The 17,925-nt window shown below is 37.4% G+C and overlaps 1 protein-coding gene across 1 annotated transcript in view; it reads left to right on the top strand.

Moving 5' to 3' along the window:
* LOC120634665 (plastin-2) overlaps positions 1–17,925 on the top strand; it is a 74,969-nt gene that overhangs the window by 40,429 nt on the left and 16,615 nt on the right. Inside the window, exons 2-4 of the mRNA XM_039905404.1 lie at positions 11,102–11,188; positions 12,156–12,299; positions 17,825–17,906. Coding sequence (XP_039761338.1) covers positions 11,102–11,188; positions 12,156–12,299; positions 17,825–17,906 — 313 coding nt within the window. The remainder of the gene's footprint in view (positions 1–11,101; positions 11,189–12,155; positions 12,300–17,824; positions 17,907–17,925) is intronic.

The raw sequence follows: 17,925 nt of genomic DNA, 5'->3' as shown, positions 1-17,925 counted from the left end.
GACGTCCTCCAACGCAGCGGTAAATAGTTTCGGGGAGATAACATCTCCCTGTCGCACGCCTCGCTGCAATTGGATTGGTCTCGTAGTCTGATCCTGTATACGAACTGACATAGTGGCGTTTTTGTACAAACACTGCAACACTTGGATATACCGGTAGTCAATTCGGCATCTCTGCAGTGACCTAAACACAGCCCAAGTTTCCACCGAATCAAAGGCTTTTTCATAGTCCACAAACGCTAAGCAAAGTGGCCGGTTATACTCTTCAGTCTTCTGTATAACCTGCCGCAGCGTATGAATGTGGTCTATGGTACTAAAGCCCTTACGGAAACCGGCTTGTTCGGGAGGCTGGAAGTCATCAAACCTACGAGCGAGACGATTCGTAATGACTCTCGAAAACAGCTTGTAGATATGACTCAGCAGCGAGATGGGTCTGTAATTCTTCAACAAGGTATTATCACCTTTTTTGAAGAACAGAACCACCACACTCCTGTGCCATGCCTCTGGCGTTGTGCCTTGGTGAATAACGGAATCAAACAATCGCTGAAGGACTTTCAGTATCGGTTTTCCACCTGCCTTCAGGAGTTCTGCCGTTATTCCGTCATCACCCGGCGCCTTTCCATTTTTAAGCTGCTTGAGAGCCACACTAATCTCGTATAGGCTGACGTCTGGGATATCTTCGGTATAATGTCGAGTTAATTTGGCTCTAGGATCCTTAGCCAAATCTTCAACAGGCGTCTGTACTGTGGTGTACAACTGTCCATAAAAGTTCTCAACCTCACCCAAGATCTCAGGTTTGGAAGAGACAAGACTACCATTATTGGTCTTCAGTCGCATCAACTGGCTCTGACCGATAGACAGATCTCTAGCGAACACTTTAGAGCCTCTGTTTTGCTCGATGGCATTTTTAATACGCTCTGTATTGAAGTGCCGCATATCACGAGTCTGTGATTTAGAGATCTGCCTATTAATCCGCCGGTAAGCGGACGCGTCTGCTATAGACTGTAGTCTCATCTCTTGCCTCTCCGTCATAAGCTTGAGTGTATTGGTTGAGAACCTATTGGCCTTGTTTCTACGGTGGGCCTTGTAGAATTTGGACCCGACTGTTTGGACAGTTTCCACCAGCCTGTTGTTCAAATCGTCCACAGTGTCGCAATCTGCTAGGCAACCGAACCGGTTCTGTAGTTCTAGTTGAAAGCTCTCGGGGTTTTGAATATGGGCACGAGTAGGCCGGAGTGTAGACTTCACCAGTCTGACTCTTTCAAGTTGAACGTTTATACTCAATGTGCCTCTTACCATACGGTGATCACTTCCGGTTTTAACCCTGTTGATCACAGAGACATCATTGAATACATGCCAATGTGCTCTATAGTGGGCCGGTAATGGGTTGATATAATTAATGTTCGACTCATACATTGCACGGATCTTTATGAAATTTAGCACGTTGTTAGCTTGAATCCTGGAGACGGACATGAGATACTTTGTATCTCAGAAACGCACCAGGGTAGCTTTCCAGGGGGATTTAAAAAAAAACAAAATTTTATTCAGACACCGCGTCAGAGCTAATCGCTATCCTAAACCAGCTTACCTGGCTCTATAAAGCTCAGAGGAGAGGTAAAGGAAAAGTTGGAACCATCGTAGTCGTACACGCATCAACATCGAACCACGTTGCTTTCTTTGCGGAAAAAGTGACTGGAAAATATCCCGCACGGAACGTGCAATGATAGACCTGATGATTATGATGATGAAAGAATGGCTTATTTAGTCCATTTATATTTTTTTTTTCTAAACCTTAGCTTTATTCTCAAAGGGAATATAGATTCCTAAAATAATAAACGCAGTGCTCATGTCAGCAAAACTTTATGGTAGATCATGTTTATGTATACAACGAATAATAATACCTTGCGGTTAATTGAACCTAAAGTAGGTCATCCATAAATATTGACTAAATATGACAAAACAGCGCTCTCAAAACGAATGGGTTAGTAGATATATTGCAAACAAATCCCACAACCTTTGAGGGTAATACTTTTAATAATGTGATTCATGATGACGATGCGTGTTTCCCATTCTGAAATAAGGTTTACCCCCTTAGTATGTACATGAATATGTGAATAAAGAGGTCCTGGTTTCGATATCCGTTAAGCTTAAGCATGCTAATCCCTAGACCAACGAGGCATTTGACAGTTCAACCATCGAAAACATACAATTTATGACATGCCCCTGTGCTACCCTTCAAATAAAAGGGCTCCGAAGACATATTAATAAAAAAAAAACATCATAAAAACGCCCACACATCAAATTCATTGCTATAAGCTTCGCGGTATAAAAAAAACGACTGTTCAAGTTCTCCACAAGGTGATCCGTGTGTTTATCATAAAACAATGGATGTGATCAAAAATTACGATTGAATCGGATATCTCAAAGTATGACTAATGTAGAGGTAAATAAATTTTAAAATGTCAGTGTTTATCATTTATCATACTACTAGCGGTCCCCCGTGACTTGGCCCAGTTAAGAGTCCACCTTAAAAGATAGGACTTTTTTTGAACTTTTAAAGAGCAAAAATTCCGTTATACATTATTTTGGTGTAATTTTACCCGTAGCGGTAATAGCCCAGTGGGTAGTAATCCGACTTCACTTTCGGATGGCGAGTTCGAATCCCAGCACGCACGCAAAAGTTAGAACTTTTCTAAGTAATGTGAGTTTTAAGCAATTATAATATCACTTGATTTAACGGTTTAGGAAAACATCGTGAGGAAACCTCCCATACCTGAGAGTTCTCTATAATGTTCTCAAAGGTGTGTGAAGTCCACCAATCCGCACTCGGCCAGCGTGGTGGCCGTAACACCTGATTGTAGGAGGACAGCCGTGCCCTGTAGTGGGGTGATAATGGGTTTGTATGATGATGATGACAATTACGCATCATACGCATCGGAAGCTGTAGCAAGAGGCCTTGATTACATTCTGATAAAGGCTTTTTACGACAAACGAGGCATTCGATAGTTTAGCCATCAAAAACCTAGTTTATGTTTTATCCCCTTAAAGCAAAAGGACTCCGAAGGCTTATTAAAAAAACTCTTTACTAAAAACTCCCAGACGTCAAATTAAATTGCTACGAGTACCTCTTAGCTACGGAGCATAAAAGTAACAACTCTTTAAGTTCTTCCCAGGGTGATCCGTGTGTCTATCATAAAACAATGGAAACAAGAAGAAAAGCAGAATACAAAAATCACTAGTACCTAAAACTACTAACTAGGTACCTAGTCATGAAAAGAGGATTTTTGTATGTCACAAGTGGCTTGCGACAAACGTAAATATTGCAATCTTTGCCATCAAACGTCACTTTTGTAAAAAAAAAAAAAAGTGACGTCTGACAGCAACGATTGCAAGATTTGCGCCTCTCGCCTGTCGAATACGTAATTACCCTGCCGGTCACTTTTCCTTTTGGATTTTGTATGGAACTGTACATTATCTGATACGATGGTGATCCGAATTTGTGTAAAGTTTGCTTGGTGCCAGATATAATATTAATGACGTAGTTTTGATAATGAAAGTAATACCTACTCGGTTACAGGAAATGTTGATATCCGGACAAAGCCGTGTTATCATTTCGCGGAGTTATATTTTAAGCTGATAGCTGGAATCGAATGAATGAGGCAGAGTTTTGTATCATATATTATAGAGAACGATCCCAGGGCTCGCAATTGTAACTTATTTTCTTACAGACAAAATATGAGGAATAGAGTATAGATATAATATTTCCAATATTATGTATTCTCCGTGTTAATGAAGCGGTGATAGCCTTTGGACTGATTTTTGAGGGATCGATTTCCATCACGCATCTCTATCTTTCAGAGTTATGTGCGTTTTAATGTATCCAATTAATGTTCATAATGTACTAATTCATAATGTTCTCAAAGGCGTGCAAAGTCCACCAATACGCACTTGGCCAGCGTGATGGAATACGACCTAACCCCTTCTCATTTTGATATAGCACCCGTGCTGATGATGATGAATGATGATAAATCATTTATTTACCGACATTCTAATTGGGGTGTTAAATCTTTTGCAAATATCTAGTTCCAGGAATTATTGTGTACAAACAAACAAATATACAATCGAAAATCGTTTGTTTATTTGAAATTTTATGATAAACTTGTGTTCTTAAAATAAGTCGCTAGACTTAGTTTAGTAAGATAGTGGCTTTGACCTTTAAAAGTAAATGCTTGTAAACATTAACGTCCGGCCATTTTAATGGGTCACCGCTCTTCTCAATTAAGCTGATGTAGCGCGGAGGTTATCAGTTATATAGGTACAGAACGAATTGCGGTCGATTATTTTGTTTGGCCATACATCATTAATATGGAATTAATATTCTTAATCTATATTTTTTTCCTTTTATGTGTAAATGTAGATTAAATAAATTGAAATAATTATTTCTTATTGACATGAATAACCTACTTTTCAATGTAAACGTATTTCTAGACTCAATCATAGCAAATATGTCGTGGATTAAATCTTGGATACATTATTGACCTCGTGATTCATGCCAGACCGCATCATCACTTATAATAATCCATTATTTATTTACACCAACGTACGTTATTTTTAAAAATAAACAAAAAGTCATTTCGCATATATAACTGTTTCTTTGCCCAGCACAGAAGTCAGAACTCAGAAATAGCGTGGTCAGAAAACACTTTCTCCACGGGACAATATTTTTATCTTATTCACTCTCCAAACATAGGCTCACGGGTGCAAATAATATCCAAATAATAAACGGTGTAATAAAATAAATAAATAAAATAAATAAATAAATATACTACGACAATACACACATCGCAATCTAGCCCCAAAGTAAGCGCAGCTTGTGTTATGGGTACTAAGATAACTGATGAATATTTTTATAAATAATATACATAAAATACTTATAATATACAGATAAACACCCAGACACTGAAAAACTTTCATGTTCATCACACAAACACTTTCCAGTCGTGGGAATCGAACCCACGGCCTTTGACTCAGAAAGCAGGGCCGCTGCAAACTGCGCCAATGGGCCGTCAACAAAAATAAAAAAATAGGGATATTTTTCCTTTCGCTGATGGCGTGCTCTTTTGGACAGGTAAATTTTATCCTTTGTCAGTTGCTATGATTGGTGGAGTGGGCTCATGGCTGCTGTCCATACTATAAGCGCTGGTCTTACATTCCCTAGTTTTCCATTCCGCCGGCTTTTACGTCTTGTTTGTCTCAATCCTGCTCGACCTAAGTCTACCATTCACTCTATAAATCATTCTTATTCTATTATTAATCTCATTGCACTTCAACCTAATGTGAGTCTGAGCCTTCTCTAGACTTCATACGCCGGAGAGAGAGAGAGACATTATAGAGAACTTTCAGGCATATCTCTTTAGAGGTGCGAGCCGGGGAAAGAACTAGGTCCCCCCCGAAAGGTACACCTACCTTAACTACAAGGCTATCGACGATCTCATCCAGTGTGGCAAGTTAAATTAAAAAAAAAAAAACTTATGATAGAACGGTAACATTAAATGTTTTTTTCTAAATTCCTATCCGATGTTGCACCCATTATGCAACATTTCATGGTAATTATAACAAATGTTTCAATTATGTGTGTTTAGCTAGATACATATGGATGACCTTGTTACCACATTTCGGCGCTAACGGACCGTGGCCATGTTAAAAAAAAATTCATTTCAGTGTTTCACTTTCGTATACGTTTGTTTCGTTCATGTTTCGGCTCATTAATACAGAGCGGTAACTTAGTTTAACCAGACTACAGTGCGACCGGGCTTAAGTTGAGTTCACACAAAGAAGACCAGTAACGCCAGTTTATATATGCCAGTAACGCCAGGCCAGTCAGTGGGTGGTTTAAGAAAAGAAGTGGTTTTTGTTTCACAACAAAAAACAAGTTTTCGACCGCTACGAATCCCTTAAAATCTTGTATCAAAATTATTAATGCAAATCCATTACATATTAAAGGCTATTTATGATATCTACTGACGGGTCTCACAGTAGGCACTTTCAACGAAATGAGCAGTTCTTACAAACTTCATACAACCTTCCGTTTTGCAAGAAAGGCACATAAAAAAAATCTATAAACTCTTAATTTTTTATGAGATCATCATAAAAACTTAAGTGTTTGAAATACTTATTACCGGCAAAACTTATTATATAAGGTGTATAATAAGTTTTGCCGGTAATGGGTTGATATGATGATATATCAACCACCACGCTGGCCCGGTGCGGATTGGTGGAGTCCACATACCTTTGAGAACATTATGTAAAACTCTCAGACATGGAGATTTCATCACGATGTTTTCCTTCACCATTGAAGCAAGTAATATTTAATTACTTAAAACGCATTTAACTTAAAAAAGTCAGAGGTGCGTGCTGGGTTTCGAACTCGGCCCCCCGAAAGTGAAATCGAGCTCCTACCCACTGCGCTATCACCGCTTCCAGCTTTATGAGATAGGTATATTTATTTTTCCTAAATTGAATTTTAATTTATTCCTAATTTAAAAATAACGTTTACGTTAATGACACTTAAAATCGTTGCTCGACAGCTATTATAATATACGTTCAAGAATTTGTAAACATGTTAATAACTTCTAGAATTTACGATTACTACTAATGATTTATGGTTTACTAAATAGCGGTATCACACTTATATCATCGGTGATTTATTTGATTACGGTCAAAACAATGTTAGATAAATAAGTCATTGTCCACGCCACAGTAGGACAATCGATGGTTTATGTCACGAATGTTTGTTTAAATTCAACTGCAATTCTCTTTATTCGGAAGGTTTATAACTGATCACCACCAGTACGGCTACCACAGACAAAAAGTATATTCTCCGTTGATATCCTCTGGGATAAAATTAACGTGTCTACCTGACAAAGCACGGTAATAGGGAATAGAAGAAGTTTACTCCCGTTTCTTTCGTTTGGATCCAGCGGTGATAGCCCATTCGTTAGGACTTTAGCTTCACTTCAGGGGGGCCGAGTTCGAATTCCAATTTGAACCTCTTAGTTTTTTTAAGTTACGTGTGGTATAAGTAATTAATAAATCGCTATGTAGCGATAAGGCCACCAAATTGTATTCTCTTGCTATGTTTTTATATTTCTGTAATTACTTTTTTTCTTTGGTGTACAATAAAAGTGTATTCATTCATTCACTTGCTTCAATGGGTCAGGAAACCTGCATGCTTGAGAGCTCTCCATAATGTTCTCAAAGGTGTGTGGAGTCCACCAATCCGCACTGGGCCAGCGTGGTGTACTTTGGCTTAAACCCTTCTCATTGTAGGAGGGGACTTGTGCCCTGTAGTTGAACTTGTGGCAGTGATCACTTGTGAGAGTTGATAAAGTTGTGGGAAAAGATACATTTAACGTAAAGATACTTTTCCCCGGGTAGAAAAATGTCTTCTGACCATTTCAGCCATGGGGAAAATTACATAATTCAATTTTACTTTGTATGTATTAACTAGTTGATTCTGATCGGATAGATTTGATTCTTGCTTTTAAGTGCAATTTGACAATTGACTTTCATTGCTTCAAGTAAAACTTTTGACAATAATTAACAGAACTTCAAGGAAACTATTTTATAGAAGTAAATACTTTAAAATGGACCTAATGCGCGCATACAAATCTCTAACTATACGCTAGGTACACAACCGTGACCATATATAGTAATCCTGTTAACCTTAAAGGAAGGCTTACCCGTTGCCAAAATAAAGTGCATTGAAATACTTCATTACCATGTAACCTTCAAGTGATCTTGATCTGCCGGCATCGGATATAAACAAGGTTTTAATATAAAATTGTATGTTTTATTTATCTCACTGCAATATGATTAAACTGCATGTGTTTAAATCTCGTGCCATTATTTATATAGGCTTAATCGTGGAAAAAATTGACGATTTGTTATTTTTCAGGTAGAGTTCAGGTAGCTACAAAATGAAAATAAAATATTTACAATAGCTTTGTAAATATTATCTTGATAACTATTTTACGTGATTTTGTTTTATTGTAAATTTTTCAACCTATTAAGTTGAAAGGTCGGAGAGTAATATAGGCTACTTTTTATCACTGGAAAACAAACAGTTTCTACAGGATCCTATTATAGTATTAAGGACTACTACGTCAACGATAAAAACGGGGTGTAAATTATTGCTCTAAATGACTATGTGAGATGGTGATAACAAAAAAAAACAACCGGCTAAGTTTGTTGTGGGGTTCTTCTTAGACCAGGGCGCGTTTGGAACCCTCGTAGCTTTAGTTTTAACTTCACAAATTTAGTAATCGCCATCAACTCACTTCTATGTCATATTTTACATGTAATGAACGCATCAAAAGTGCCATCTATGTGCCTATTTGAATAAAGATATATTTTAAATATTTACTTTGACTTAAACCCGTAATAAACGCGGGCAAGAACAGCCAGTAAAAAATAATTTACACTTTTTATTTCCGAACGTTAAGGTACAAATGTGCATAAAACATTCATAATATCGATTTCCTTTATTCCTCGCGTTACGTAGGCATCCACAATACATTATTTATGACCTGCATCGTATGAAAAACAATTTATCGTTACATGCTTGTTTACCTGTTAAAGCGAGTGGAACGAATCGTGCCCTATATTATGTAAAAACCTCATTTCATAGTTCTAACTCTTTAAATCCATTTTTACCGAGTTCGAACCACTTCACGCAACTATAACTTTTGGAAGTTATGTGCGTTTCAAGCAATCGAATATAACTTGCTTTGAAGGTGAAGGAAAACATCGTGAAAACTCTTCATCTTCTTAAAGGCATGTGAAGTCCACTAATGTACACTTGGTGATGGCGGTGGCCTAACTCCTAAGCCATTCTCATTCTGGGAGCAGACCCGTGCCCTGTAGAGGGCCGAGGTAATAGGTTAATCGTGATTGTGTCCAAATATATTGGTACACGTTGAACCAGAGTTTGGACCAATTAGTTGGTCCATAGTTCTTAAATACCAAAGTGTAACCCAATTACGAAATACTGTTTATGGTTGTATAAGTATATACTAGCGGAACCGCGCGACTTTGTCCGCGAATGAGTCGACTTAAAAAAAAAATGTCGTATGTAAATGATTCCGAGATTCCAAGATTCCAATATAAATAAATCCTAGCTAGATCGATTTATCGCCCCCGAAACCCCTGAAAACTAAATTTCATGAAAACCGCTGTTGTTTATATACAAGAATTGCTCATTTAATGATTTAAGATTGTAAGGAATCACCTGCAAAAATATTAAATCCAAAGAAGCATATTTATTTTCCGATACAAACTAATTCAAAACATTTTAAGTGTTTAATTATGCTATCCCTTTTGAAGATACACAGACATAGTACCTGCGCTACGCGACGCGTACCTTTATAAAAGATTAAATAAGTGACAAGAGTCACTTGATTTTAATTCTCCATGTGATATTCCGGCTACATCTAATTTTCAGTAAATACTATGGCAGTGGTTTACTCAAAAATTATTAGCGTTTCGGTTTTACTTTAAATCTCAGTCACAGAAAATATAGTGCCTCTAAAACCTGTGAACTTGGAATATTTCGGTTTTCATTTACACGTTCTATAAAAACGAACAGAGTGAGTGGAATAAAAAATTGCATTCGCTGTCATTCCATATCATGGACACTTTATCACATAGCGATTTGTTATATTATAAGTGTTAAGTTACCGAAAGAAAATAAGCGACCGCGCACCGCCAGTAAATAATAACTTTGTTTTTTTTCTAAGAAATTCTATTTTTATGCAAAGGGGAAAAAATACTTCGTTAAGTTCAAAGCTAGAAGATTAACATGAAAGAAAATTCAAAGAAAAGAAAGGCGTTTCTTTTGTCATGTTAACCCAGTTTTTCTTTTTATCTTCCACTTTTGTTTTATTGCTTTGTTACTGGTTTAGACAGCATAAAACAATTTTCTATTACTAACTGAATCAATATGTTCAATTGTATATAATGTAAGCAGTAGTAGATATTATTTAAGTTATCATTGACTGAGTACACGGAATTGTCATACCTCAAGACATCCAAAGAACCTTTTAAATCAATTACCTACTCAAGATAATATATAGAAAAATCCTATCATATTACCTACATAAACGATAAAAAAGCTTGGGTATGAAATGTTCTAACTTCGTACCTAATTAATTAATTGATTGTGAGATGGTGATAAAAAATACCCACCTAAGTTTATTGTGGGCTCTTACTTTTTTGTGTACTCTTCGTCCGTTGGAAAGCTCTGTAAAGCGGAAGGTACCTCCGTACGAAAGGCCATTGCTTTCGTAAAACAACTGCAGACCAGCCCATCGTAGGTACCCAACCTAAGGGCCCTTTTTCCAGCCCTGCGGATTTATACCAGCGTGCGGATCTAGTCAGCATGGGGGCCGCCCGTGCCCTATCATTTCATATACCTTTTTCTATCACGGGCTGCACTTATGCGGGACGCAGATCCGTACGCGGGATTGCAGGCGCGCTATCAAACTCACGCGGACGCAGATCCGCACTCGGGCCGAAAACAGCATGACAGGATCCCTTATACAAATTAATCTAATTAAACAAAAAAAAACATACACTTCTCCGCTTGTGAGGCTTTTGAATGCCCAACCGGCGCGGCGGTTAGGGCTCCAGAGTAAGGAACCTCCTCACACTACGCGCCGTTTCAAGTAACTTCTGTATCCGACCCTTGATCCAACAACCAAGCGAAAACTTCTTAACATGTTGGTCGAAGCTTTTCGCGAGAAGTCCATTGACTGATACGACTATCGGAACAATAACGGTCGACTCAACATAGCGGTAATCTCGTTAGCAAGGTCCAAGTTTTTAGATACTTTAATGAGTAAAACAAATTATATATATCTAAAACAAACTGCACGAATCGATGGAATCTGGCCTTATTAGTTGTGAAACAAGGCAACGTGCAACATTTTCAGATTTAAAGTGTCAAATAAGTGATTCCTAACTATGTCATTACGAGCACATTCCATCAGAAAATGATGCACATAATGGCCTAAGAATTGCTAACTTTATATTTATCTTGTTACAGCTGGATACAAGCGGCAACGGGTTCATTGATTTGAAGGAGCTCAAAGACGCACTCGACGGCGTTGGCTACAAAATTCCACAATGGAAGGTGAGGGAAAATCAGATTATTAGTTGCAATGCTCTTGATATAAGTATCTTTATGTCACGTGGCTCGTTAGCATGTTGGATTATGGTTCCCAAGATTCGATTCGATTTTGTCTTTTTAGAAAATTGGATTTTTCTGGAAAGACAAAATTCTCGCTAGCAACTTAAGTTAGGAAATTTACGATTTAGGGAAGGCACTACAGAGAGCATCGTTATCAACAAATCGTCATCATATTAGAATGGATTAAGGCAGAAGTCTATCTGGCTAGCCCAAAATGTATTTTATTGTACACAATACACAAAGCAATCATATACACAATTTAAGGAAAGTAAACGGTAAACGTACAATATGCAGCCTTTTCGCCCCACACACCTTTGGGAACGTTATGTAGAACTCTGGGGCATGCAGGTTTCTTCATGACGTTTTCCTTCATCGTTCAAGCAAGCGATATTTAAATTGCTTAAAACGTACATAACTTGAGTCGCTCTCTAAGTACTGAGGATCATGGACTTTTATTATTATTTTTCCTTTATTTATATATTTATAATGAGAATGCTATAAGTAGAAGTAAACATGGTGATAGTACTTCCCCGGACAGCTCGTCCAGGGGTCACAAAAAACTCTTTTACTGCTAAACACTTTAGTACCCTTTAGGTTTAACATATCGCCATTCCCCTAACAGGTTAGCCCGCTACGACTGCATCATCATTAACAACCGAGTGAGATAGAAGCAGAAGTAAACATGGTGAATGTACTTCCCCGGAAAGCTCGTCCAGGGGTCACAAAAAACTCTTTTAATGCTAAACACTTTACTTTACCCTTTAGGTTTAACATATCGCCATTCCCCTAACAGTTTAGCCCGCTACGACTGCATCAACATTAACAATCGAGTGAGATTTTTAATCAAGTAGCTTGAAGTGAAATGAAGAAAAAAAGTGAAATGAAGAAAAAATATCTTTTGTTTCTTCAGGTGCGGTGCATGATCGACGAATACAACGACAACGGCAGGAAGGCAGGGCGGGGAGTCAATGGCAGCATGAATGGAGACACGAGAAAGAACGGCATCTCCTTAACAGAGTTTGAGGAGCTTTGCGCAAATCTTAAAGCACAACAGGTTAGTGTTCTTAATCGCGATGTTTCATGGATTGGAATGACAATTCAGAAATCTAAGACTGGTACATTTATTACCACGTATGCTTCGCTTAACAGTTTCTAGACGTCAGAATAGTTACGTAAAAAATCCTAACGTAAAGTCCGTGAATATCATCTTTGCGCAAATCTAGAATATTTGTACCCAAAGAATGCGATACACTATTCTAACTTTGACGGATTGCTAGAAACGAGGTGTGACGAGGTATGGACAAAATTACACAAAAATAAGGACTAGGTACACCTAAAAAATACAGTTATTTTTATAGCTAAACTGAATTGATATACTAATTATATTTAAAACCCCGATTTTTACACTACACTTGAAAACTCTAAACGTCTCTAAACCTTCATATATATATATATATATATATATATCCATTTACTGACTCCAGTTAATATTGCTTACCCAGCGCAATCTACTTATTTTTGGTGCTGTTTTAAAAACAAAAACAAACGCGGACAAAGTCTCGAGCAACAGCTAGTAAAATATAAAATCAGGGCCGACAATTAGACAAGTAAGTCGTAATCCCATTTATTTCAATTGTAACATACGTAGTACGTAATGTAATCTCTTTAACGTATTACCATTCGTCGGTAGCAATAACCGAAGCTCGTCAAGTCAAGAAAATGTTTGTCTGTGCTTATAATTATAACTGCAGACGGGCGATTTACGTGGGAATGCGAGGTTTATGTTATACTAGCTGCCTCGCCGCGGCTTCGCACGGGTAAAATTATAAAAAAAAATGTGAAGCTACTGCAATGTAAATTTATTTTTCGACGACTTAGTTTCTTAATATTATTTTTTTTCAATAGGTTTAAGTTTATTAGATACTAGCTGTTGACCTACTATAGTCGGAAAAATGTAATAGGCCCGTTTTGACATTTGTAAAAGACCATAGAATGTAACTTGGAACGAAACTGAAAGAAACAAAAAAATAAAAATCAATTACATACAGTGTTTTAAAAAATACGTAAATTTTTTTGGGACGTTAAATAATATGAAAGAATATATCGCGAGTATTCTTTTTGCGCTTACTTCATAGTAGCATGCAATTTATAATTGTTGCGAAACGTTCCGAAAACAGTTACGTTCTCAGTCTTTTTTTTTTTTTATACTAGAGCTGTAACCATTTTTTTACTGAATATCGAAATTAAATATTGTGTAGTTATCTTTACTGCAAAGAATGTGCTTGGTTCTTAAAATTGGTTCTAAATAATGAGTCTGAGATGATGTATCTGACCAAGCGGCACATGACTGAAGCGTCCCCGCGCGCACTGCGCAGTTTTTCGTTCCTCATCTTGTAAAGTTGACTGTGCGCTCGTTTAAGTTTGATATATATTGTTTACTATTACGTTAACTATGGCTCTTCTATTTTGGACATTAATTTAAACATAGTGATTTGACTCGATTTTTGTGTTTGTCGTTATATAGTACTAACTCTGTTTCAACATGTTGAAAAGTGGACGTATAATCAACAGCCAGTCACGCGTATTGGTTGTGAAGTTAAAGGAATACTTTGAACGAACGAACACTTTACAATACATAATAATATCAGTCAAGTACTGATACAAACTTGAATTGATTTATCGTGAGTATCGAGTACAGAGTCTCATGGTTACATAACTAGTTACGTCGCGATGACAAATGTCAAAACGGGCCTATTACATTTTTACGACTATAGCTGTTTATTTTTTTTATTTTTTACAAATCCCGTGGGAACCGTTAGTTTTCATGGGATAAAGTAGGCTATGTTATTCTCCGTACTTTTTAAACAATAATCTATATACAAAGTCAAGTTAATTAGGTAGGGCATGGAGGAAAAACAAGTAAACAAATATACTAGTAAATGAATAAATAAATAAATAAATATACTACGACAATACACACATCGCCATCTAGCCCCAAAGTAAGCGTAGCTTGTGTTATGGGTACTAAGATGACTGATGCATATTTTTTATTAATAATATACATAAATACTTATAATATACATATAAACACCCAGACACTGAAAAACATTCATGCTCATCACACAAACATTTTCCAGTTGTGGGAATCGAACCCACGGCCTTGGACACAGAAAGCAGGGTCGCTGCAAACTGCGCCAATCGGCCGTCAAGAATGAATGAATATAATTTAATTGCACACCACACAAAATGTACATAAAAAAGAAAAGTATAACAAAGCACCGTTTACAATATTGCGGCCTCATCGCTTAATAGCGATATATCTTTATATATATACTAGCTGTTGCCCGCGACTTCGTCTGCGTTTGATTTTGTTTTTAAAGTATTCAGTATCGCTAAGCCTTAAATGAGTATAGTAGTATGTAACTTAACCAACATGTGACTGTCAATTAATTATAGACAAATAATTTGCAATAAAATAAAATTGCGACTATAATTAAAGATCTAAGCTATCCTATCTCTTAAGTTGGACCAGACTGCTCACGGTGTGCCAATTTAATTCAAAATCGGTTAAGTAGTTTAGGAGTCTATCGCGGACAAACATCGTGACAGGAGATTTATGTATATTAAGATTAAGATATTTCTTGAGTGCGTGTGTATGTCACTGAACTCCTCCTACACGGCTGAAACGATTTGAATGAATTTTTCGGTATGCGTTTGGGTGGCACCCTGGACGGTTTAGATTCACAAATCCGCCCGACAGATGGCGCTGTGGTCAGCTAGTAATATATAAACCATCTGCAAAAAACTAGCTATTGTACATACCCCATAAACAATCTGTGAACAATTATCTAAACGAATGGTGAGAACGGCATCAAAATCCGTAGCGTGCTTTAATAGGAGTTAACGGATAAACAGACAGGCACAGAAAGCGATTTTGTTGTATACTATGTAAAAATGTGAGATGTGAATTAAAGCAAACTTTTTAATATGTTTGTGCCACCAGTATTAAACCAAAGGAATTCACAAATTTCTATCAACATAATTCGACAAATAACCTACTTTTATACCCTGATTTAGGGTACAATTTTGAAAATTTATATCACCATCATCCCATTACCGGCACATGTCGAGAAGGGGTGAGGGGATGAGAAGGGGTTAAGGCCGTATTCCACCAAATTGGCCCAGTTTTTGGCATATTTGTGGACTCCACACACCTTTGCAAACATTATGTAGATCTCTCAGTCATGCACGTTTCCTAACGATGTTTTCCTTCACCGTTAAAGCAATTGATATTTAAAACTACTACTACTTAAAACGCACATTACTTAGAAAAGTGAGGTGTGTGCTGGGATTCGAACTCGCCCCTCCGAAAGTGAAGTCCTACCCACTGCGCTATCACCGCTTTAAAAGTTATACACTTATAGCTTTTCTCAAGAATTGGGTAGTTCTAGAGATTATCGTGTTCAAACAAACAAACAAAGACACGAACACTTAAGTTTTATTATGAGTTTAGATCGGAGCTAACAAAGGCGGTGAATGAAGCGGTTAAGCGTGTTAATCGATTACTGAGTTAATATGAACCAAACTAAAAGGCTTTCCAATCAAAGGCCCATAACAAGTCTAATAGGGTCTATTTAAGACGCGTTAAAGGGACATTACTATTAATTCTCCATGATGCGTGACCCTATTCAACAATTTATTGTCTTTATTGACTTGCATAGCTTTGTTTATTGGTCGTTAAAGATGATTTTTTTTGTTTATGATATACTGTATTTTTCTTTCATTCCACTACAATTCATAATGCAGTTTAAGATGGTAGCTGGCTTACAAATGTTAACAACTACAGGCCGAGAGCTTTCTCGTATTTCTTATTTAAACCTGTATAGGTTGTGATTCAAATGATGTATATGTCTTTCACCTTAAGCTTGGAGTAGCATAGTGGCTTGCACAAAAAATATTGTTTTTTTATTAGATACCTCGTTATATTTGGACGATATTTATTATACCAGAACAACGATAAATCTGGAGTTCTAATTCGATGGGAATCGAGTAAGAATATCTAGTTTTAGATAGGTATTTTATAACCGATATTTTTTAATATAGATACTTTTTAGCACTTCGTTCCTACTTTATCACAATTTAGGCTACAGTCTGGGTATGCGCCCTAGAATGTAGCCTAAACTATGAAATCCCCATCCAATCCACCTCTTAAGTCATCGTCGTGTGGGGGAAAAGTAACCACAAAACTTTCATATTTATAATATGAAAGTAAGATCCGACAGCTTTTATGTGAATTATTAGCTTGCAATGGCAATTTCGGGAAACTACGACAGATTTTGAACGAAAATGACATATTTTCGTTCAAAATCCCTGAAAACCAGTCTTTGAACAGTGCGTGTTGCCAGTGATGACCTATGGTTCCGAAACATGGTCGCTCACTATGGGCCTCATTAGAAGGCTCAGAGTCACTCAGCGGGCGATGGAGAGAGCTTTGCTCGGAGTATCTCTACGTGATCAAATCTGAATTGAGGAGATCCATAGAAGAACCAGAGTTACAGACATTGCTCGAGTCGCGAATCTGAAGTGGCAATGGGGAGGGCACATAGCTCGGAGAAAGGATGGACGCTGGGTTCCCAAGGTGCTGGAATGGCAGCCCCGCACAGTAAGCGCAGCGTTGGTCGAACCCCAACGAATTGGACAGACGACATTAAGCGCGTCGCAGGTAGCCGCTGGACCCAAGCGGTACTAAACCGTGGAATTTCGAACTCCTTACAAAAGACCTATGTCCAGCAGTGGACGTCTATCGTTTGATATGATGATGACAATGGCAATTTGGAAAGGCAAATTGTTTGCATGAATGTGCATTTTAAACCGGTTTTTTAGATTTATTATAGCCTGCTCTTTAAACTTAATCATTTTAGCACAATACTTTTTATAATGGTCGTTTCATCTGTGCTCGAAGCTTGAGATGATAAATCGTGACTAGAGTTCAAAGGGTTAAACGCTTGCTGGGAATTAAAAGTAATGACCGTTTAATGCGTCTTAAATGGGAGCCTTATTAAGTAATAAATTGTACTATAATTCAACTTGCTTTTTTATATTGTTTATTGTAATGAATAAAAATAAACTTTAGTCCAATTCTGTAGATTGAAAATATCCTTAAAAGTGTGCTTAAAGTAACAAAAATTAAAAGTTTGCAAGCGAAGTCAATCTGTATTTTCATTTATTTTTTTATAGCAATTAATGAGGGGCCCGTACCATCGCCTCTACACAGAGCAAGCGTTCGCAGGGCATGTAAGGTCGTCAAAACACGTCCTACAAAGTGCCGCCCTGGGTCAATGAACTGTAATTACACCAGCAACCACGCCATTCAGACCCGGAGCATAGGAACTGTCGGAAATAAGCATGGCGGTAGCCAGTACTCCGGACTGTCACAAATAGCTCTACTACCAAGTCATATTAACTGCTACATTCTCTAATCTAGAGAATTTTTAGCATGCCTGCAAGTTTTCTGTATTAACTAGTTAAATGGAGAAAACCTGGCGGAACATGTTTTAATGAATATAATTTTAATTCCAGGTCTCAAGCACATTTAAACAAGCTGTCAGTAAAAAGGAGAATCTTGAACATTTGGGTGGTATGAGCGAGGCGTCTAGCGATGGCAAGTTTGATAAGTTCTA

This window comes from Pararge aegeria, chromosome 24 (assembly GCF_905163445.1).
Source record: "Pararge aegeria chromosome 24, ilParAegt1.1, whole genome shotgun sequence".
NCBI classification, from domain to species: domain Eukaryota; kingdom Metazoa; phylum Arthropoda; class Insecta; order Lepidoptera; family Nymphalidae; genus Pararge; species Pararge aegeria.
Note: the sequence above shows the minus strand (reverse complement) of the source record. Positions and strands in the feature narration are given on the sequence as shown.